This window comes from Pungitius pungitius, chromosome 2, assembly GCF_949316345.1.
Source record: "Pungitius pungitius chromosome 2, fPunPun2.1, whole genome shotgun sequence".
NCBI lineage: Eukaryota > Metazoa > Chordata > Actinopteri > Perciformes > Gasterosteidae > Pungitius > Pungitius pungitius.
The window spans coordinates 8,890,209-8,914,098 of NC_084901.1; the positions used below are offsets into that span (position 1 = coordinate 8,890,209).

The window sequence follows — 23,890 nt, forward strand, 5'->3', positions numbered from 1 at the left end:
TGCTGCTCCAAGAATACCCATCCATTCATCTGCGTGTTTGTGTATTTGTGTGTTTCTCATTTAGATGAGTCTCAACTGTCCTTGTGACTCTGCACCAAGGAATTTTACCCTTCCACTTCTATTGTGTACATCCCTAATGCATGTATAACCCGCCACATGCACACTTTCAAAAACGCACATGCACAAACTCAGACTAGCTCTCCATGTGTCTGCCCCCCCACAGAGACACACGCACGCACAGACAGCTTTTCCAACCGACCCAAATCCGTGCAACAAAGGCAAGTCCATGTCTGTTGTCATGCCAACCCTCCCCCGACCTCTGAACTCTGTTTTTTAGCAGAGGCACCCTGGTTCTTCGGAAGAAAGCTGCAGCAGATTGAAAAGGGGGGGGGGGGGCACCCCTAAAACCCTACACAACATCAGCCGCGTCATCAACTGACCCAGTAAAGCACCGTGTGTTGGTGCATGCGTGACTGTGCCGTTACGACCGTTACAAAACAACTGGGGGCAAACAACTCTGGAGTGGGCTCTACCAGATATTTGTCAAAGTACAGTATTACTTGGTCTCTTACGTTGGTTCTTCATAACTATGAGCTAGTATTTAACTAGTGATCCGGCTTTCACCGTTGAAAAATAGTCCTAGCTAATAAAAATGAGTTACCTTGTTATCGTCTGTAGCTCCGTTTGATCAGAAGCAAACAATGAAAAACAAAGTCACAAGCATCACAGGTTGAACATACACAATTGCCAGATGACAAACAGTTAAAATGACAATATTACTTTATTGTATTTAGCTATACATACATGAAAATATAAAGGGTAGAGGGTACATTTCAGAATGTGCTACACTTGTTGTAATTTAGGTGTTTGTATGAAATGTGGGGTTTTTTTTGTGTGCGCACAAAATGCACGGATGTCCGTTCAACGGTACACTGCCAGGCAAACTGGGTAAAATTCTTAACAGTTGTATAAAATTATTCAGAATTAATGGTGACGATGAGGAACAGCAAAGATGAAAAGTGCTCAAATGGGCAATGTGCTGTAGAAAACCTTCAAGACTGAAAAAAAAATCGTATCGTACCGTACAATAAAAGAAGTCGCAAACAGTCTGATGTGTCTCCGAATCAATCGTTAATTTAGTAGGCAGTATGTTACAGTATGCGATTCTACGAGTTTCTACGTCTCTACGTAGCAAACACATTTCAGAACTAGGCTGCCTACGAGAGAAACTGGCTACTAATCTCGAAACTAGAAAGCCTATTAATCTCCTGTAGCTGCCATGACCGACTCTCTCCATTCAGCTAAAGAGCTGAGAGATAACAAATGGACGGAGACATTATTTATGTGCCTTTTTGCATTACATCACAGGTTGAGAATTGAGCTCTGATCTTCTTTCTGGTCTCAATCTGTGCTTTTCGAACAATGCTACCTACACACAAATGTGTGTGTGTTTGCTGTAGCTTGTGCGTGTGTATGTGCGACTTCGTTCACTTTATCAGTGCATAGGCTTGTCATCACATCTGATCTATTGTGAGAACAGTACTGCTATCTGCCATATTCATTTCCACTGAGCCCCCCAGCAACTGATGTGGGATCAAATTACCTTCTGTCACTCTGACTTCTGATCATTCAATGCATGAAGAAGAGCTGACCTTGTGTCAGCGCACCACTCGGCCTCGGGATAATTTAACGGAATGTGTCACCAGCTTTGAAAATGACTGGTCCTAATCAAGACTGCCATTGGTTCTTTGCACGCTACGGTACAACCCGAGGACACACACTAATAGTACTGGTGCAATACATGTGAGTGTGTGTGTGTGTGTGTGTGTGTGTGTGTGTGTGTGTGTGTGTGTCTGAGTGCTTGTAAATGCCGGTTACAAAAGTGAAGCGGAAGCCTGTGGGATCAGTACCGCCAAATAAATCAGAAAAGTAAACTTGCTCGGAACAAAGCAGGAAATCTGTTCGAACGTGGACAGTAATCTCTCGTTGCCATGGAGACATCTTTACAAATACAACTGAAAGGACAAAAAGAACAAAGACGTCTCCAGTGCCAAAATCTGCACATAATACCTGTGGTCGTTAGGGGGCTTGCAGCAACGTTAACAGAGCCCCGGGAGGTTTAAGCTATGCTCTTCATCATCATAACGGCTGTGCTGTTACACAGACACACTTACAGCCTAAATACACCTCAAACAATAGTTACACATGTGACCCTGCGGCAAAACATGATAGAGTGCGGTAGCCTAATTCATCACTCTGGATGAAAACGTTCCTGTCAGGGCTAACAAGTACACTGTGAGCTCTATAGCTGGTCGCCAGAGAGAGGTGAAGAACCTCTGAAACGTGAGAAGGTGTGCATTGTGGGCCAGCGTCAGGCCAAGAAGCACGCAGCTAAACACAGGTGCTGGTGAAATACGATGCTGGACGTCTTGGGTCGGACCGGGGACGCTCTGACTTTCAGGGTCAGATACATGAAGGAAGAGCCAGAGGGCAATGAGGGGGACTGAATGTCTTTTGTCAGAGAAAAGCAGTGAACAGCATTGATCAGCCTCACTGGGGGAAGAATCACCGTTACAACTTGGAACGGGTCAAATTGATCTCTCTCAGCTTCCGTTCATACCATCACACACGCAGGTAGAAATGATTCAATCGACATGTATCTTATTTCCTGTGTAGTTAAATGTCATAAAAAGCAATACCCTCAGGCTCTGGAAGTTTGTTGGTAAAATAATAGCAGCACTTGACTGCAATGCCAGCCTTTCTAATACAATCTCATAACAGAAGTGGATACATGAGACCGGTTGCGGAATAATCGCTGTCTCTCGTCTGGGATGGGACTTGTCATAGAAGCAACACGAATATCGTGGGAATGCGGTTTTAAAAAAAAAAAGAAGAAAGAAAACCTTTTGTTAGCGATTAAGATACAAGTCGAGATAAAGATAGATCGAGATATCATGAAAAAATCCCTTCCTACGAAGACCATCTACCCTCGACTGAGAATATACTTGAGCTGGAAAATACCTGAGATTAACTTTTGACCCTGTGAGGCGCAGCCAGGCTCCCGCTCGTCTTTCAGAAGAGCGGTACCATAATTCATGGTGGAAGGCTGAGGCTGAGCGCTGGGCCCGCGTCAGAGTTAAGGTCATCAGTCGAACCTGCACTGTCGGCCTCAAAGAAAGCCATATTTCATGCTTTTTTCCCCAAAATGAAACCCAATTGTGGATAATTATGATCTCCATTGGGCTGCAACATCAAACTCGACATTTCTACATTACAAGCTCGCCAACGCAAACTCCAGCATCTCATGCTTTAGCCCTTATCTCATGTTTGTCAAGTGCAATTTTCACTGGAAGACGAGGAGGAGGAGCACCGGTCGATCGGTGATTAAGTTCCCTACCTTGTTGTAGTAATGGAGCTGGACCGAGTGCCACTGGCCGTCACTGACCCCGCCTGGGATGTAGGGGGACACTGTGGTCTTTGTCTCACCTGGATTGGAAAGAAGGGAAGAGGGGAGTTCAAACCAGTGCCAGTGGGATGTATGGAGAGGAGTTAAGGGAGGAAGTAGGGAGGAAGGGTAGGAAAATGAAAAAGTCGAAAGAGTAAAAGGAAAAGGGAGAAGAAAGACAGGTACAGAAAAAAACGATTTATGAATATAATAGGATTACAGCTGTCACTAAATACTCATATAACTTTCAACTTCGCTCAACCAAATCCACAGGTTATTAATAAATTACCCTCAACACACACGCACCAAGATCGTAAATCAACTGGGAATTCTGTCTTATCAATGGCCCTCAGTGGGAAGATTTCACAGCACAATGGCACCAGATTTACTGAGGATTTACTCTGTTTGTTAAGGGCAGCAGCAGTCTGGGCAGGTATCCACAGCTCTGGAAATCAGTAAAACAGCACGGCCACACTCGAAGCTAATGTGTGTGTGTGTGTTTGTTTGAGGGAGAAGGTTAATAAGTGATGGCTCAGTCTTCTGGGTGTGCTTGTGAGAAGCTAAATAAAGGAGGCCAATTATGTGGAAGTGAGCGTGTGTCCTACTTCACCAATGTGTTTGTTTACCCTACGACATAAAGATAGAGAGGCATTGAAAGAGAGTCAAAGCTTTTCCTCCCGCTCATCACAAGCATTACTTAGCATTTTTCAGGCTTCACCCAAGAGGCTTACATCCCAACCCATTTATCTTTAGTAACTTGCAGATTCAGATTAATAATACAAATTATAATCAACAAATAAAATATGATGTATTATAATGCTTAACAAGTGGGATGATTACTAAACTAGCGGTGCATAGAGTACTGCTAATTAAACAATATACAATATTTCAATATATATACTGCATTATTCTGCATTTCTGCACACTTTTTTTACTCTGACAACATCCATGTGGTGTTGTACTTAAGTAAAAGACCTGGGCTCTGCCACAACTGGTTTGATTTCAAATGAACTGCATGAGCTGTCTGTGTATGTGTAAGCGTTCCGGTATGTTTGACTACAAGAATGCACTTACACAAACAACCACACGCACAAAAGAAATGCATGCAGATAAGAGTTTTTCAGCCGGCTCTTTGTGAAAGTCACTTTAGATAAAGTGCATTTGTTTTAATCGTCTTAGAATCTCGCTGATATTAACCACAATTACTTTAAGTGGTCGGCACACTTTGACTGGCGCGCACACACACACACACACACACACACGCAAACATTATGGGGGCTAACCTCCAGAGAAGGTGAGCTGAATCTGCTCGTCAATGATCTCCAGAGCGATGAAGTCATGTTTTTCATTGAATCTACCGTTGTAGAGGAGCAGAGCGTTTCTCTCTCTGGTAGCAAACCTGCAAAGACAGATAGGGAATTATTTGTCTAATATAAAAGTCCAAAAGGAGAAATATTAAACAATAGATATTAAGATTAGTCACACACACAAAAGGGTTGAGGGGATTCCAACTGTCTTCTCTGCCCTAGCTCACGTTTCCTGTCACATTTCCAAGCATCTATCCAACTTAAACATAGCGGGACAAAAGCCTTATGATTTAAGGGTCCTCTTCAGGAAAAGTCCCTTAAAAAAAGGAAAGGCAGGATGTGTAGTAGCCCGCCGCAGAGAGGAAACGGTCCCCCTGCCTCGCATGACGAGTGCGTCCACGTGTGAGGACCCCGGAGAAAGACCTGGTAAATACCTACTGGTATGAACAAAGTTCACGTGGCTCTTTGTGCCCGTCTGTGTTTGGAGCGTAAGGTGAGGGCAGCGGAGTCAGCCGGCAGATGCCAGTCAGGAAGTCAGGATGGCTGTAGCCAAACACTGATAAGGGAAACACATCACACAGCCTTTTCCTGTTTTCACCGCAGTGCGAACCGTTCTCACCTATTACTGGTCATGAAACATTGAAGGTTTTTCCTCATCATAATATTTACCGTGTTCCAGACTTGCTTAGCAAAGGTTATCTTCCTCGCCATTTTACAGGCGCACCTCACAACACTGCACCTTCAGTTGGAGGGAGTTTTGTCTTTGCATTTGTACGTGAGAGGAGGGAACCGGCACACAATGGAAAAGTGTGTACTTGTCTCCGCACGCCTCAGTTGACACAATTTAGCTTACCAAACAGTTAATTTGTGGGTTAGGTCTATCACTGAGGTGCCCTGCTGCTGCTGCTGCAATGTGAAAATATATATGTGGTGTGGCAAACAAAGATATTCGGAGTATCAAAACTTTTTTTTTTTAAAGGAACAAAGCGTAGAAGTAGGGAAAGTACTCACGTGAAGGAGACGGTGAAGTGGAACCTCTGCCTCAGGCCTCTGAAGGTGATGAAGGACTGTCCCGGGAAGCTGCGGGTGGTCATCTCACAGTAGGGCTTCTCAAACTCCCCCGGTGTACACTGGCACATGAAACCCCCTGCGAGCCGGTTGACACACCTGCCGCCGTTCTTGCACACACCGGGCTCACAGCGGCCCGACGATGCATTCACCTCACAGTGTTCGCCTACGACAAGGAAGGGGAGGTAGTTGTATTTACTGTGTTCTCGGAACTGGGTTGACATATTGCTCTGCTCCCTTTGGTTTGGAACACGTGATATTTTCAGACCATGACAGCTCACTGTAAGACACTGCTGTGTGTGTGTGTGTGTGTGTGTGTGTGTGTGTGTGTGTGTGTGTGCTGCACTGGCATGCGTCTGAATGATAAATAGCTTGTCATCACATCGTCTCATCGATTTGTTCTCATCATTTCAGCTTTTCTGTGAAGCGTGTTTTTCACCGTTGATTGAATCTTGTTGGTATTCGCTTGCATCAACACGACGTCTTGGATCATAAATCAAGCTCTGTTATACAGCTAACCCGTGTCTTCTACTGATGAGTGTTGTGTTGTTTAGGCTTCTTTTTAAAATCGGACTCCATCCGAAAATCGGCAGCAACGACAAAGCCCTGTTTACAGGTTTAATGCTGGATTTCTGTGCAAGTGCAAGACTTCACACTTGATCATATTTGGAAGGAAGACGGACAATTGAACATAAAATGCAAAATAAATTAAAAGACGGCGGATAAAACAAGGAAAATATTGACAGGAATAGATATTCTGCCATTTAGTCCCAGGCACATACTTTTAAGCTACGTAAAGAGCTATACAATTGTAGTAATACATATAATACAATTCCATTTTAGCATGAATCTAGCATGTCTTTTATGAAGTGAACGAACATTGCTGCAATCTTTTCGGTCTTTTCAGTGGAACGTCCTGTTTTCCATTTAGATTCTATATATGCATCTTCTTTATAGATCTGTGTGATCAATCATCAGTGCGAACACACCGAATTTCCTATTGTCAGTGGAGAAGTATTTTTACAAATATGACAGTTGAAAGAAAAATGTTATTGCTTGCGGAGTGTTGCCTTGTGACCATGGGTTGGAGCCATATACAGTCTCCCCAGGGAGGGAGAATATATCTGTATCAGACAAACGGCGCCACCGTGGCCTCGGTGGCATTTTGCCGATGAACCGTCACAACCGACGGCTGCCTCGCGAGGCAAGGCGCAGCGTGGTAGAGACAGACTGCTTGGTGACAGTTGTCTGCTCTGGACCGCAGGGGCCTGCCAATGTTCGAGAGTTAGCTCAACCATTTCCCGCCATACTTGCATGGAAAGCAGGTGTTTGTCCAGTTGGACAACACCTCTGCTGTGCCTTCTTGCTTGGGCAGCCCTTTGCCCAACCAGTCTTCGGGTAATGTACCCAGCCAGGAGTGGCTACTGCATCCAGAGGTGATGCCACTGGCCCCACTGGTTGTCCCTGATGGAGAGGACCAGCTCTCTGGGGCAAGATGCCCTGGCTCACACTAATTATTTTCCACGAGTCTATTCTTCCATAAACAAGTTGAAGGCTGGTATGAAATGTACAATATCATATCATCTATTTTGGTTAATTGCTGCAGTGGGTCTGGCCACGGGAAATTTGACAGCGTGGCTCTAGCTCAGTTTTCTGGCTGGGATCGAATAAATTCCTCTACTAATACACCAGCAGACCTCTTTCTGACTGCAATGATATTTGTGATGGGTGCCCCTGTGTCCCATGCCTGGTTGTGTGTCAACCTGCTGCCCAGATAAGATCTCTCCACCTAGGACAGACACACACAGATCCCCAACACCACAGCCTGGAACCAGCTAATGGCCCCTCTCTCCTCAGCATAATCCTTCTTTTTCCGAGGGGGGAATTATAAGGATCTGTTTCCCTGTAATGTAGGAAACCCAAGCAGGGGAGATCGGCCCACCCTTGTCATCAACCCCATAATGGCCCCTGATGAGCCCTGACCATCTGGGGTTGAACTGTGACCTTCAAAGAGGGGACACCGGGGTGCAGGTAAGGGAAATAGGATTGATGAGTGGAGAAGACGGACGTGGGGACCAGGAGGAGAAGGCGAGAGAGGGCTGGTGAGGGACAAAGGCAGGTATAATCAGGTAATTACATCAGATAGGACGGTAGGAAGAGAAGGAGAGGAGAGGTAGAGTGTTGGGAGAGACAGAAGAGAGCAGGAATAACGGCAGTCAGGGGCCCTCTCTGCTCTATTAGGGAAAGACAGAGACGCCGAGACAGTCAGGTATCACATGTACAAGGGGGAGGTTTGGGAGGAAGATCACTGACATTGGGAAATATTTCGAAAAGTGATTTCAATGGGAATGATGAAAGCGTTCGAGGCTCATCTACCATGTGAATGCTGTGCAGTGTAACTATAACTGTGCTGAATTCCAGGAGGGGTTTAGAGGACCTTTTCTTCAAATCAGGTTTGGATCAATTAGAATATTCTCAAACATGAAATGTTCTTGACTGCTTAGAACTTCCCTTCCTTCTTTTATCTGCGGAGTCTTGACAAAGAGTCCTCATTTCTAGACTTTTATTAGATTTTTTAGGATTTACTGAGAACTTTGCTCCCAAAAAAAAACCCAATGTATATTTTTCGAAAACAAAGACACACTTTGAAACTTTTTGACAGGTAGAATTACTATCAAGTAGCAAAGAGACAATGGAGTGGCCAGCCAGGAGTGGCTACTGCATCCAGAGGTGATGCCGACCCACAGCCCCCGTGCGGGTGGATATACTGTACATGCAGTTTGACAAAGCATTTTTCTCTCCCCTACACTGGGATCGACCTCAAGCTACAACAATAGCTTTTACAACCTGTGGTCTAGCGAATTTTGTACCAGTCATTAGAGCCTTTGTGGGAAAGAATATGAGCCTTTGGCTTCATAACACACACAGGTTAATAGCCATAAATGTGTTATTTGAGTAAAGGGTAACTTTGTATTATATATTGAAATATTCAAGAAGACTCACCGGTGAAGTCCTCCGGGCACTCGCACGTGTAACCTCCCTCTCTGCTGCGGCACCTCCCGTTGTTCTTGCAGGGCCCGGAGTAGCACAGGTCGATCTCCGTCTCGCAGTAGTCGCCAGTGAAACCGAGCGGACAGCGGCAACGCAGCCCGTTGATGGGGTGGATGGGCCGAAACAGAACCGTGTCGGAGGCGATGAACGGGGGGGAGCTGTCGAACTTCAGCACCGACACACACTTCATGTAGTTCTCACAGGGCTCCCGCAAGCAGATGTTGTCGTCAAACGGCAACACCTGGAGAAAAGGGGAAATCGCCGTCTTAGAATACAAGTTCAGGCGTTTCGTACTTTCTGCTTGAACGTGCTTTCGAGTGTGTCACCTCCTGAGAGGATATCAGCCTGAGCAGAGTTCTGTTGAGGTAGATCTGCTCCTGCAGCTCCTCGGAAGGGAAGAACGTCCCTTTGCCCGGGGCGCCTCCGGGCTGCATCGCTGAGAAGGTCACGTTGAGGATGGAGCCCTGCACGTCGGTGTCGTTTTGGATGTTGAACACGAACACCGCCTCCCGCTTGGTGGAGAGCACCGCCGCCACGCCCTCCAGGAAGAGGCTGAGCAGGGGGGACAGGAAGCGCTCCTGGGACATGTTCTCCAGACGCACCGTGATGCTGTTGGTCAACATGTCGTCGGTGATGATGGTGACGCGCAGCGTGCAGAGGGCCACGGCGCGATGGACGCCATCTGCAAGGAAGAGAGAAGCGGGACATTGGCGTTAACGCTCTTTTACTCAACGGCACCTCAGGTTAAACGCCAGGTTTCAGCAAGCGGAGCGCCTTCTGCGACGCGGTTCATACCAACAAAGCAGATTGAGCCGACAAGGACAAAAGCATCAAGAGCCAAAGGGATTGCAAATTCAAGAATGACCACAAAGGTTGACTGGAGTGAATTGATTCACTTCCTGTAGTAGTGTGTATATAATACTGTCACATATTTCTTAACTATAATCACGTTACACGGAGACTCGATTTAGTGCAAAGCCTCTCCTGCTTTATGTCTCTGGACAACTGCCTCTTTCTACTTGGTTGGACCCGATCTTATCTCTTCTGGCCTAACGGCCCTCTCTACTCTGCAGTTGAACAGATTGACTTGTCTACTTGTGTAACACTTTTGCCGCTAGATCGAATTAAGTAGTAGCCAGTCGGGGTGGATTCGGTCTGATTCAAGCCCCGGCTAGAAGTAATGTGATCAGTGTTGGATTTCTGCCCCTGGGGAGGGCTGGGTCCGGTCTCATACCTACTTCTGGCACAACTGTAAGCCCTGGTGCCTATGGGGGGGGGGGGGGGGGGACAGAAGGATATAGGCTGCAGAGGGCATGGGCAGGGTGAATTACAGCTGACAACAGGTGGTGAGGCCAGATGAAATCTCCAGGGGGGGGGGGGGGGGGGGGTAATGCTGTTGAAACGGGGCAGGGAGATAGGTCAGATTGCACAGCTTTGCAGTACCGAAAGGAACACATGTGATGTGTGTCTGGTAGATGGTGTTCAGGGTGAAAGAGTCATGGTGAGGTTCGGCCACAGGTGGCCCATCACTCTCAAAAGTACATGAGGTCATTTCTCATGACCCTGGCTCTCCTCACTGTCGATCAGAGCAAGGTGCGGACAGGCTGGCTAGTCTCAAGCTAGCCGCTAACCAGACCCACGGTCGACTCCAACCTCACGAGAAGCCATAACTCACAGCACGACGCGACTTGAGGGTCGGCTAGCCCGGTGCGGTCAGGATGGGATGCACAAAAATGCAGACACACATATTGGCAGCAGCTGTGGTGTACGGAGCCACCGTAACGCGCCGCTAATTCAACACAGTGCTGACTATCCGTCGGCCTCTTTGCATTTGGTCCTCTGCAGCGCTGCACACCTGTCTCCTCCCCTGTAGGTCGGAGAGAACACTGTCTCCCCACTTTGCCGCCAGAGATCCTTCAACTGAAAGGTCCCACACAGGCACGCACACTGTAATGCACGCATCCTGAGCGGACTCACATAATGTGGCAGAGAAATGCACGCACGGGCATAGTTCTGTTAATGCAAATTGTCCTTGCTGCTCTTTTTTTTTTAGGCCTTGTGTTATTACAATAATAATCTGTTACCACAAAGGCTCACCTCTTCATTCTCATTCATTCATTCCCGTTTTCCAAACACACAAACTGCATACACTGACAGCTGCGCTCAATGTTAGGCTTTTACATGACAACTGACACTAGACTCAATCAGTTATTTTGCACGCAAGCAAAGCTATTTGGTGACTAAGTAAACTTCAACGGATTATCGCTCCGATACTGTCGCCGCTCCGAGAGGTTTTCCGCTTCCCCGGAGAGGGGAGGACTTTGCACCGTGGCGACAGCGTGACGGTGGGGAGAGCCAAAGATGATGGCCCACCACAGGGGCTGGGGAAATTTGTGGAGCAGATCAGCGTGGCACAAAACAGATGACAGGCGTTGCTGAGAAAAATCCTGATTGAGATTGCATTGACTATTCATTCATGTTATAACTGAAGCAGTGTTAATTATTAAAAACCAACGGAAAACTAATGGCGACGTCTCGCAACTTCCATGCTCTATGTTACTTAGAGAATGATTATTTCTACACTTTGTCTGTCACACATTGACAAAAAAAGTAGTTGATTTCTTTCTCTTTGGGGGCATCTCAACCCGTGCTATTTATAGAAGCCCACCAGCTGCTAGCACAGGCTCCCCCACACACACACATACAAACACACACCCAGGGGAAGGGAACTGTGGAAAGGGTGTGTCACAGACAAGCAGCATGGAAAAAAACATTCTATGTGTAAAAGCATGCCAGCACACACTTATAGCCGACCACCAGCAGAGACACAGTTTTAACCGGCCTTACTAATTCTGAGAGTGTTTCAATAAGTGAACCTCCGAGCAAAAACAAGGATCGCAGCTGCTGCGTAATCTACACACTTCTGAAGTATCATAAGTGAAGTGGTTTGTACGTCCCCTTAACTCTATTAGATGGTATGTTTCAAAGCATCAAAACACTTACTGCAGCACAATATGATTTGGTTATTGCCCTCCTAAAGCAGTTGCACATTTTTGCAATGTCTAGGACACTCCAGCTCAAATCTGTTAATGTGGGAGGCTGTATTTAGTGAGTTGGATTCATTATTGTCAAAAACACAGGTTGGAGTCTCGCTGCAGGGGCGATAAGAGCTGTTAACGACTTGTAAAGCAAGCCGCAAAGATAAAACACGAAAGACCAAACACGCAAAGAAAGATAATAAATATGTCGATCAGCTTTCAGAGTTCCATTTACTGTCGTCTAACACACTCCCTCACAGGTCTGTGTGTGGTTTGAGCCTAAATTGCTGGCCAGCTGACCTTAAAGCCATCAACAAAATTCATTTTTTAAAGAAATGTTCTACTTATCCTTTCTCAAAGATAGAAGATACCATTAGAAATATTGTGTACGCATTAAAAACAACTTGATCAAGGACGCAGTTCGTCCGTATCCCTTAAAATGACACACGTGCACCATTTGTATTCAAGGACATTCTTTGAGGAATGAATTCATTATTTGCTTGACAACCGTGGTGGCCACCCACCTGCCCAACTGCAATGTGTAAGATCAACAACAGTGTTTAGTCAGTTTGTGAGTGGGAGTGCCAATTAAACAGCAGAAAACAAACAAGACGTTTGTAGCTCTGACAAGCCCACCACAGAGACACACTTTAAACCTTCCCACACACAACTTCTGCCACCCTTAAAACATATCGAAAAAGACAAAATCCAGATTACTTTTTTTGTTTTGTTGCTGTTGTAGTTGATCCCCAGAAAACAGGCAACCCGATACTATTCAATGCTTCAGTAGCTTATTCTCAGCTGATGAATCTATCTCCTCCTTGTTGACATTTATCATGACTAAAGAGAAGGGTTATTGAGAGCGTAAAACATTACGAGCTCAGGGAAGGCCTCCCATTACAAAGGAAGGAAGCTTATGTGACAGAGCATCGTAAAAATGTGCTCTGCTATTTTTTCACCTTGCAAAACATTTTTTTACTGCACAGTTAAAGTTTTACAGCAGACAAACCAATGGAACCCCTCGGCCCTGTCAGGTAGTTTTAAATCCCAACGGACGACACGCCCCTTGAAGATTTTCAAATATTTCAATGGGTAAAAAAACTGTGACCTGAACGGCTTCCAGCCAATGGCTGAGCAGAAACTCAACTGTCATCTCCACCTTATTGGACACCTCTGAACACCCTCATCCAATCGGGAAGGGCAGAACAAACAGCAGGACTGCTGTTAGTGATCAAACATACTTCTTTGTCTCTTTTCCTCTCGTTTGCAATGACGCTTCCCAGGAAACACTGTCCACTTTCTTCCCCTCTAATCTATTTAATCTCTCTTTGTGTTCAAACGTTTTAGTTTTCCTCAAAGGAAGCATTGCATTCAACGCATTCGACTAATTCAAACTGTTTGGTTCAAAGGGCCAACAAGATGTCAAGGCTCATCTCCCTTTCTCTCTTCGTCTTCTTCTCTCTCGTGGCAACAAGCGAAAACTTCAGATCACATATCAGCAGCTTGCAGACACGATGACAGACATCCTGTACGCTGGAGGCGGAGGGAAATCGCCAAAATCACACTGGAAAGAACTTAATCAAAGATCAAAGGAGGTGAAGTAAAAGGTGTTGGTGAGAGCGGCGAATGTCTCTGGAGTATCAAACTTTCTTTTTTAACAAACCATGCTACAGAATTGGCTTAATTGCCACATTCTCTTTGCAAATATTTTACAATATTGCCCAAAAAAGAATGTTAGTTGTCAGGGATGAATCATATATACTACAGTTTAAAAGTGTTACTGACTAGTGATCAATCAATAAATAAATAGCATTACTGAAATATGTTTATTCTCTGACGGAGTAGACCTAGTTTTGATAACTTTTGGACAATGCCAGGATATCTGTTTCAACCAGCTTCCAGGCTCTATGCCAAGATAAACTAAGTAATTACCTCTAGATTAAATCCAGCAGACAAATTATTACAGTACATTACAACATTTGCTCAGTTGTGCCTAAACTCAGCTAGAGTAAAAAATGGATTCAAAAAGCACCTGGAGGAAGCTGCACGGTGAAACTAATGTGTGGGATATTAGCATTCATTATAATACAGTTTCATAAACTCCTGTCATCAAATATATATTTTTTTATTATTTAACTTGTTTGGCTTTGGCCATGGCATGATCCCCATGGGGCTTTTGACTGCGAACAAAGCCTAACTAAGGATCGATGATTAACCACAGGAATGCCAGCGACAGGAGGTTAGCAAATAAAGAGATTAATGGGTTTTCGAAAATAAAAAGGAAATATCTATCGCACCTGCTGTGTTTCAATTTCCGACTCTTCTAAACAACATTGTTCCCATCAAAAGGGGCTATAATTCATTTCATAAAATGTGGCAAGATGAGTTCCCAAAGGGACGACAAAGCCACAACTTTAAGCTGCAGCACAAGTCCATTGACGGCCAAACCCCCCCCCCCCTTGCTGTCACCTTAATCTCAGCTGTACATGACATGAGTCGTGATCCTGTTCTACGCCCTTTCATCGGATCGCACTCAACGCTCTAAGCGTCTGTCTCCCCTGGCGCTCCACTGCCGACCTCGAACTCGCGCATGTGGCGAGGCACTCAGCGAGAGATCCCTCTCATCTGCTGGTGGTACTCGTTCCTCGGGTATGCCCGTCCGTCCATCTGATGACGGCTCTGAGGACAGACGGGGGCCAACCTCCGAACACTCAGAAGGACACGTGGAGGTGGACATGACAGGGACACTCAAACCTCTGCACGGGCAGAGACGTCGAGAGGAGGGGAAGGGCATGGTGGACGTTATTGAATAATGGGAGTGTGGAAGAAAAGAGCGATAAAGTGAGACAGGTGAAGGGTTGCAGATTCGCCAATTGTGTGTGTGTCCATATATCATCAAGCCTGAACACACAGCTGTTGCAGTCTTTTCTCCCCTCAACACCTACTGCTCTTCAGGGGGTCCAAACAAGCCAAAGCCCTCTGCTCCCCGTTTCTCCTCTTCTTCTCCTCCTCTACTAACTGTAGGGATCACACTAGTGGGATTAGCGCTCTGTCAGTCTCGCTCGTCATGGAGCGATAGAACAGAAAAACAGTGGCAGCAGGAACACAAAAGACTCCTTTCACCCCGGCATGTGAGTAGCAGAGGGGACTGTGGGTGAGGCCTGGGTGGGTGCGCCGGGGTTGTCAGAAGGATAACATCCTGGAGAACAGGTGGGATTACACACTGAAAAAAAACTGACGGAACCGGGACTGATGAAACCAATAAAACAGCCATGAGAACAGATGGGCAGGCATCTGCTCGATCAAGTTGAAACTAGAGGCTCAATCAACGCATGTCGTGAAGGTTTTTTTCATACAAATGAAGATACTTTCTTTGTCTTTGAGAACATCCCTCAATCCTTAAATTGGAAGTGTTTCATCCTATTTGATGGGAAATCAAAGTAGTTCTTTTGGAATTCTGTGAGGTTCTTTAGCGCTGCTATGAAGCATGTCAAATCTCACTCTTGCTTTGAACACATCATATGTCACACATATTATCCAGAAGTCAAGTTTTGATGGAATTTGAGATGTGAAATAAACCTTTTTAGATTTAATTACTCCGTTTTTCCTAAAGTTTGGCTGCAGGGCTCAATCAGTTCTCGCTCAGTATCCTGCAGTTAAACATCATATATCACAATCCTTTGGGACATGTTCATAAAGGCAAGAGCCGAACCCATTCAAATGAAGGAGTTAGCTTTTCCCTAACTCCTTCATTTGAATGGGGGACAGCTGCGTCGGCTTAGCTGTGGAGCCAACGCAGAGGGCTCCGGCAAAACAATATGGGATCATCTGCAAAAAATGCTGAATCCGGCTCACTTTTTCCCACAACTAAATGCTGCATTATCCTGCAAGGTATCGCATGGGCCAACAAACTACATGAGCTACATACTGAAGGCAGAATGTGAGCGCAGGCTAGAGCAATGTTAGTGTGTCCACATTTGCTCCATCAAGCCACAACTAATGCTGGATATTATGGAGTTTGATACAATATCGTAATTTGGATTAGTTTGGTTAGTTCAGAAACTTACATCACTTCACTACATTGCAGCCTTTATAACCAGGAACATGATTACAATATCCATTATTAGAGGATATTTAGTTTTATATCAGGATATTAATATAATATTGATATGTTTGTAAGCTTGAGACAAAACTACTGCTGTCAAGTGAGTCGACACCAATTGGTTTGTATAGAAAGCCTGTATAGAAAGATATATATTGTGTGCAATTAAGGCATATCTGTTCCATCACACAATCCATGGTTAAACACATCTCGTGTAGGCAAACTATCAGCCCACTGTGATAATGTGAAACCTTTGGCCTGGCACACGAGGCAGTTCAGAAGCCTGCGCCGCCGTATCCACTTCTCCTCCACCTTCACCATGAGGCCGAATGGACTTTCACAAGCCATCCACAAGCGCCCTTAGCGGGCTTAAGCGGAGCACTCGGGGGCATCGAGTGCCAGGCCAAGAACCGACCCAGCTTGAATATCTGTGTCCCATTTAGGATCTCTGTGAGAAAGCAGTGAAAAGAATGGAAGTACTGTTCCTGCCCTGACAATGCTAAACGAACCCAAATGGACGGCTGGCTTGCGTCCGTGCCCAACGGGTCGACTGATATCAAGGCCCTCGTTAGCTCATCTCTTGCTAGACTACCGCCAAAGAAAAGGTAATTAATCACAGCGATACTACCGACACCCTGGATCAAGAGCAGGTGTTGACGTGTGACCGAAAACCGGGAATGAGGCTTTTTGTTGTGACAAGGTTTCTGAGGATAGAACCAGCAGCTTGTCGTGAACATCCCATTATGCTGTTAACAAGCTGAAAGAAAAGGGAGAAAATAGGAGGTGAGAGGGGGGGGGGGGGGTTTAGGGTGGCATAGTGGGGAAAGTGCATTAAACCTGTGTAAATAATTTAGAAATTCCTTTGTCGACTAAATGAGGAGGTTGGCACGCAATGCTTCCTCGGCTCACAACAACTCAATTATAGCACTTCAGAACATTTGTGCGTTCTCTCAATGTGCAGGCACTACGAAATTCCTCTAGTTGCATGGTGTTTTCTCATTGATTTCAAAACACAGTTAAATCTAGCTGTCCTCACTGTCAGCCTGGGCTCTCCCTCCTGAGCCGACTAATCTAGTTAAAGCCCTCCACTTCTTATTTTTAGGTAACTGCTCCCGGGTGGTATCAGGCTCTGTTCTCACAAGATGGTGAGGAAACAGAACATCTCGCCTTTAGGCTAAGACGTGGGCATGTTTGTGCCCTTCCCAGTCTAAAGGTAAATTACGTGGACAGAAAAAGGATCATGGACCCTCTTCTCTTTCTTTGTCTGACAACCGAGGACTTCTAATGCGATATGTGATTTCAACTTTTAATGAATCATTTCTCTCCCGGATCTAGTTGTTAGTGTCATCTTCTTTTCATCAAGCCCTCCAACAGATATCAATTCATTTTAAGTGCTATATGTAATTTAAGAACCGCAGGTAACTGTTTGTCTAAAAGGCGGATGTCAAATTGTGTAATGTGTCTTTAGTGGGAAAGAAAAAAGTGTTAAATGGCAGAAGGGACAATCTCTGGGACAAGTCAGAACGCGTACTGCCATCCCCTGCAGTAGAAAGCCATTAGCCCCTGACATCACGCAAAGACAACAACGAGCATCCTCAGGACCTGCCGGAAATTATCTTATCTAAGTACCCAGCTCATGATTCAAAGTAAGAGGCATTGCTGTAAAGTTGCTTTGACAGGCCAAGAGCACAATAACAAGATGAAAACAGAGTCTTGCAAGCAAGATTTAAAAATGACAACAACAAAAAAGCAGGATAGCTGATGTTTACAAATCATCACCATGGTGAGTTCTTTCAGCAAGTGTGTGTGCGTGTGTGTGTGTGAGTAGTTGGCTAAATGGCACTATTAGATCTTTTTAAAGGCCGTATTCAAGAGATCACAAGAGGGTAAAGAGTCAAATGGGCCATTCTCTGTTTTGTAGGAGGGAGTCATTCAGCTATAACCAGGAATGCACATAAACACACACACACACACACACACACACAGCCTAGTCAACGGTTGGTCAAGCTCTGCTGCTCCACACACACAGATTCCTCAGACACAAACCCATTTATTCGCATTTCCAACTGCCTGTACGAACAAACACAAGAGTGTACACACAAACAAATATACAAATGGTAAACACACTTTCACATGAGGACAGACCGCTACTCCTCTCACTCTCCTGCATTCATCCTATTTGATAAGCCAAATGATCCAAAGCCTCGTCTAGGGTCGGCCCGCGATGCTCTCTTTAGAGCTACTCAGCCATGAATGTGCTAATAGGACCAGAGTATCCGCTACCCTGTGTCTCTCTCTCTCTCTCTCTCTGTTTGCAGCTCACATCCTTCGCTCATCCTGCTTCTTGTTCACAGTATTTAGTATTTATTTCATATGAGAAAAACTATATGAGTGGAGTGCAAATTGAAACATGTGTAAATATAGAAAACAAAAAATAAGCATTTCAAACATAAATCTAAACTTGTTTTTTGTAATTTCTGCCTTTCGTTCTTTTTTTCTCTCCGCCTCATTCTCACTCTTTGCGTTCCTCAGAGTCTTTCTCTCTGAGGGGGTGTCGGGTAGCACTTATTGTCGGTGCTAGTTACTGATAAAAAGGGTGCCTAGTTACCAGCCTGCGCACGATTGGCTCTTTTCAACAAAGCAGGGTGAAAAGAAAAGGGGGGGGGGGGGGGTAGGAGGGGCAGTTTGGTATGGGGAGGTTGCCCTGGGAAACCATGAGGCTTGTGTCAATTTAAATAGAGACTCGGGCAAATCTCCAAGACGTTTGTGTGTGTGTGTTCAAGTGTGTGGATGTCTGTGTGCACGGGGTGGTTTTCAGAGCACAAAGCTCCGGAGACACTGACCCCTCCGACACCCCTGAATACCTCACCGACACCTGCTGAATGCCCGGTGGATACCCCCATCTTGCCTCCACCCCTGCTGGCATTAAAGTAGCCCTCTGCCAAACTCCACCTCCTTACAAAGTCACTGTCCACCCGGGTAAAGGGACAGTTACGGCTCAATACTGACACGGTACAAACAATCTTCAAAATGTATGTTTAAAAATGTAATAACATCCTCATATTCAGATCCAAATTAAATCATCCAATATACAAAACATAATGTAATCAAGCCATTGAATGGGGCATATTTTAAACCAAAATTGCTAAAAATGTCCCATTAAAGATTAATGATGTATAATGATAGTTCATATATAATTATAGGCTACTATAGGCTCTCAACCATGGTTCACTAAATAGCTTAAAGGTCTTAGTTGCATTGCAATTATGACTGCACCTCAAGGAAAGGCAATGAAAATAACATCAAGTTCAACGTTCACTCTGTGCTTATGGATCCCCGTGGGTTCTCCACTTTTTCATTGTTCATATTGTAATGTCGTTACTATTCTGAGGGAAACGACACACATCCGCCCACTTTTTTAATTCATCTACCCCCCCCCCCCCCCCCAGCAAGTGTCAGGTCTGTGTGTTACAAGGTTAGCCACTGGATGAAAAGAATACCTGCCCTTTCTCACTTTATGTCTGCACCAAAGAATAGAGTGACTTTTACAAAAGCAGGCTGCTATAATTGTTACTTTCCATTCCTAATTAGCCACGGTAAAACTCCCCAACTCCCTCGGCCTGTGTTCTCCCGTTGAGTATTCAAGGCCCGGAGGCTTGCTCTTAAGACCTGCTGTCAGCTCCAGGAAGTCTAGAGAAACCCTATAAATTCTTAATATATTAGCCGGGAACTTTCAGGCTGTCATATGAAGAGAAGGCTAACAACTATTCAACAACAGCACAGCAATTACACAGCGGCCAGTTTCACATCGCGGCTTGTAAACTGTCTTAAAGGATGTCTTCTGTGATTGGATTTTTTTGAAATAATCATTCAATGTATTTACATTCTTTTTATTTGCTTGATCCGCTCCTCCCGCACAGCAGATTGTCACTACGTGCAGTAAAACAGGCTCACACACATTATCAAAATACATGTGTCATTCATTAATGTTACCTATTCTGAGATTTAGATTGCGCTCCAAATGTTTGGCTAATTGCCCTGACAGACGCACAGTGTCAGCGGCACATGCGGAACATCAGCTGTTAGGACGCCGGGGGGCCAGATGGTCACCCAGCCAAACGTCATCTCAATCAATGAGTTCATTCATGACTCTGTTCAGTCACCAAATCAGGAAGCCAGCCAAGCAGTCGGATTCACTGACTCATTCATGCATTCGGTCCATCGGTCGGTCAGCCTCCGAACCAGCCAGCATATTGAAGCGGCATTAAAGAAGACCCAGATGGCCGGGCTCACAGCCCACCTGGAGCTGCTGGCCGCCAGCTGACCTCTTGATGTTTCTATCCCACCCTGGCCCCGCGCCGCCATCGGTTCAGGCCACAACTGTAATACCTTTTTGGCTGTTTGGGTTACCAAAAGGAAAGCAGGGAGAAGATTACGCAGCTCAGGTGCCTGGCAATCCTTCAATGCATCAGATTTAACAGCAACACTATTCACTGTGGACGTCCCGTTTCACCAGACAAGGCTATTTGGAGGTAGTAAGTAGACGGGGCTCCCAATGGGGGGGGGGGGGGGGGGGGGCTGCAAAGGTAGTGGGCAGAAAACAGTGGTGTAACAAAGCGGTACGCTTGAGCGGAGGGGAATAATTCCATCTCACCAGGAGATTCTTTGAAGTCCGAAGAAAATAGAGAATCCAAGGGTGAAAAAAAGGGAGATTCCCCCCACCTCCTTCCTATATCCTCTCCCCTTTCCTTCCTACTCCCTAAGTCACCTCATTCTACTCCCTTCCTATAGCGATTCATCTCTCTCTCTTACTTCAAGCTCTTATCTCAGGCAGAACTTCCATCCCCTCAGCCTGTATCTTCGTCCTCCTCCTCTGTTTACATCTTCCCTTCTTTCCCTCTGCCCTCGTCCTCTCCTCCAGAGGGTCAGTTAAATGTCAATGCATTGTGCTCGGTGACAAGGCTGACAAGAATGGTGTCTGATAATGAGTCAGCTTCAGGAAAGAAAGGGGAGGGAGGCAGCGAGACGGATCAGTTTCTTTTTAACTTGTTGGGAGTTTCGTCTCTGCCTTTCAGTTTCTAAATTAGGCAATAAAGCTTTTTTTAAGTTATTCATCTTCAATAAATAACAAGGTTTCCCCTTGCCAATCCGGTCTCGATCCTAAACCCCTCAGAAAGTTATTATAGCTACTGGCGTGAATGACTTAATCGCGAATTAAAGTAATATGTTTGTTATGATGCATAAAGGTATTGTATGGGAATGTATGACTGTCATTTTTTTGTCACTGTGCAGAAACACTTCCTTTTTAGGAACATTTACTGTCCATCACAATGTGACGGGAATTTGTCACTACACACATTTCACACACATGGGTGGTCCCACTAGCTCTCACAGACGCTGACAAATTGGCAGCATGCCTTACTGGAAAAAAAGCTAGCAATTACTGCCAAAGCGCACTAACGCTAATCATATTTATATTTAGTTTTTTATTATAAGGGGGGCAGAGGAATATAATGACATTTTCAGATTCTACATTAAAAAGCTAAATGATTTAGTTTCCTTCCACTTGGGAAGAAATATTTTTCTTGTCACCATAATTAACTTTCTCGCCATCCTTCCTCATACAGGGGCATTTATCGGGGTGGGGGAAGCAGTAAATCAGAACTTCAGCCCAACCTGCGGGTACACGCCCCAACATCCCACAGCTATTTAGTCGAACCCCATAGAGACTAATTTTAAAGGCTCAAGAATTACGGTCTCAGCACTTCACATCAATCACAAATACTGAATATTTCTGCTAGTTTAGGGTGTGTGTTATGACATGTTTAGATACTTTTAATGAGAACGGGAAAGAGAGAATATATATATTTATTGGCTGGAATGTGGATGCTTTTAAATAAGAAGAAAGGCAGGTGTGTATGTGCATCAATTCCACCTCACGAGATATGGTCATATCCAGGTGGGAAGTCTATTGTTTACCAGAGAAAAAGATGGAATGATCTTAGAACAGTAGGAAAAGTAAGAGTGTGTAGTTGTGTGTGTGTGTGTGTATAATTTCCCATCTTCAAATAGTCAGTTATAAATGTTAATATTTATATGCTAATAACCGCTAAAAACTCAGGTAACGTTCATGGAGACGGAAATGGTTTTACAGATATTTAGTATTTAAAAATATCTTAAGTCAGCAATCTTCTGGGGACCCTGAATGTATGACCAAAATGTTGAGGCGTTCAATCCAATTCCACAAAGCAGAACAGTGGACCAACCAAGCAAACAACAGTCAACTCTGTAGAAGCAAACCACTAACATGCTTTTATTACTGCATGTGGTTTTCATATAGGAATCAAATTGTGGCTTGATGAGTTCAAACTGATTCCTGAAGGTAGCAAGAGTTTAAGAGAAAAGGAATAGATTTATCAGATTATTGACCGTTTCTGTAGGTAAAATGAGCCTGTGAAGCACCAAAACAAACAAGACTATGAATAAGAATCTTGAACCTTTGTAAACACATGTATTATTACATTCACACTTGTGAAAGAGGTTGAAATTTTGATGGGGAATGATAAGTGTAAAAGTATTTGCGTGTGATGCAGGCTCCACTTACAGAATGCCAGAGGTATGCCAGCCACTGTCATCGCTTTCGTAATAATAGGCCATTTCCACTTTATCAGGCCCCCCCTGCCTGAGTGACTACAGAGAGCAGGTATGGATTAGGAATACAAGGCGGACTTTGTGCACGTGAACACATGAATATGTGTGTGGTAAAGGGTGATCCTCCCAGCTGCGAACCATGTTGCCCTGGAGCCAAACCACAAGTAACCTTACATCTCCGTCATTTTACGGATGCTGTCTTACACGACTGACAGGCCTGGACTCATGTGGTAGGTTTGTCCTCGCCTTGCATAAATGATGTGCAACTCCTCACATATCAAACGTACTGTGTCTTTGGATAAAGTAGAGTACAACATTGAACCGATCCTACCTACAGTATCTATTGGGAGCAGTCGGCAGCTATTCATCGTCACCAGAGGAATGTAAGCCTTCATAGGTGTGTGTCGACTTTGTGATGAATGTGTTGGAGGGCAGCAGTATGCCAAGCATGGGGAACCAGCTGTCCCCCCCCCCCCCCCCCCGGAGACCCCCAGTAAGTTAAACTATGAGCGGCAGACTCTGGAGCGAAACTCATTCCTCACATCACACGCATGGCCGAGGCCTGAGGCCCCCACCCCCCCCGTATCACAGCTTCAGCCCCCCCACCCAGTCCACAACCCACATGTGGTATCAGATGTTTGGCGGGGGACTCCAAACACCAGCGACAGAATACCTGAGAAGCCAGTCTAATGCATACATGGAGTTCTCGAGATGCACGCCGAGGGGCCTCCAGAACTTGTGATCTTCTGAAAGCCATCAGCACCAGGAGCTCACAACACTCCAGAAGGCTCGTAAAAAACACACACACACAAAATCAGGGACGTAATCATCTTCTTTAAAGGAAACAAATAAAAGTTGACTGCAGGCTAAAATTCAGGCTGGATTGTCGGGGTCACAAATCACTTCTGTCCCCAAGAAATGTGCCAAAGGTACTCACCGTCCCTCTGATCTCTGTAATAAAAAGGTTTCTATTGAACCTCCAAATTGAAATGCCTCGTCCTGTGAGCCCATTGTAACTCGTGTGACTCTTGACACCTCGAGACAATCACTTCACACGGACAAGACAAAGCTGCTGGCTGGGGTGAGAGCTGGCTGCAGAAAGGCCATCCGCATTTGAAGACACTCACAGACACACACTTTTGACATGTTAAAGCTGAGCCTTTTCCTCACCTGTGCCTTTCACTTTAAAGCAGCTTAGCCGTAAGAGTACTTACTGTATTCTAATATA

General features: G+C 45.2%; 1 protein-coding gene across 6 annotated transcripts in view; it reads right to left on the reverse strand.

Moving 5' to 3' along the window:
* celsr1a (cadherin EGF LAG seven-pass G-type receptor 1a) overlaps nucleotides 1-23,890 on the reverse strand; it is a 70,653-nt gene that overhangs the window by 33,211 nt on the left and 13,552 nt on the right. For all 6 annotated transcript variants that reach the window (XM_062560324.1, XM_037461569.2, XM_062560325.1 and 3 more), the window contains exons 2-6: nucleotides 9,198-9,553; nucleotides 8,824-9,112; nucleotides 5,764-5,986; nucleotides 4,729-4,844; nucleotides 3,398-3,486 (exon numbers count right to left, since the gene is read on the reverse strand). In XM_062560324.1, coding sequence (XP_062416308.1) covers nucleotides 3,398-3,486; nucleotides 4,729-4,844; nucleotides 5,764-5,986; nucleotides 8,824-9,112; nucleotides 9,198-9,553 — 1,073 coding nt within the window. The remainder of the gene's footprint in view (nucleotides 1-3,397; nucleotides 3,487-4,728; nucleotides 4,845-5,763; nucleotides 5,987-8,823; nucleotides 9,113-9,197; nucleotides 9,554-23,890) is intronic.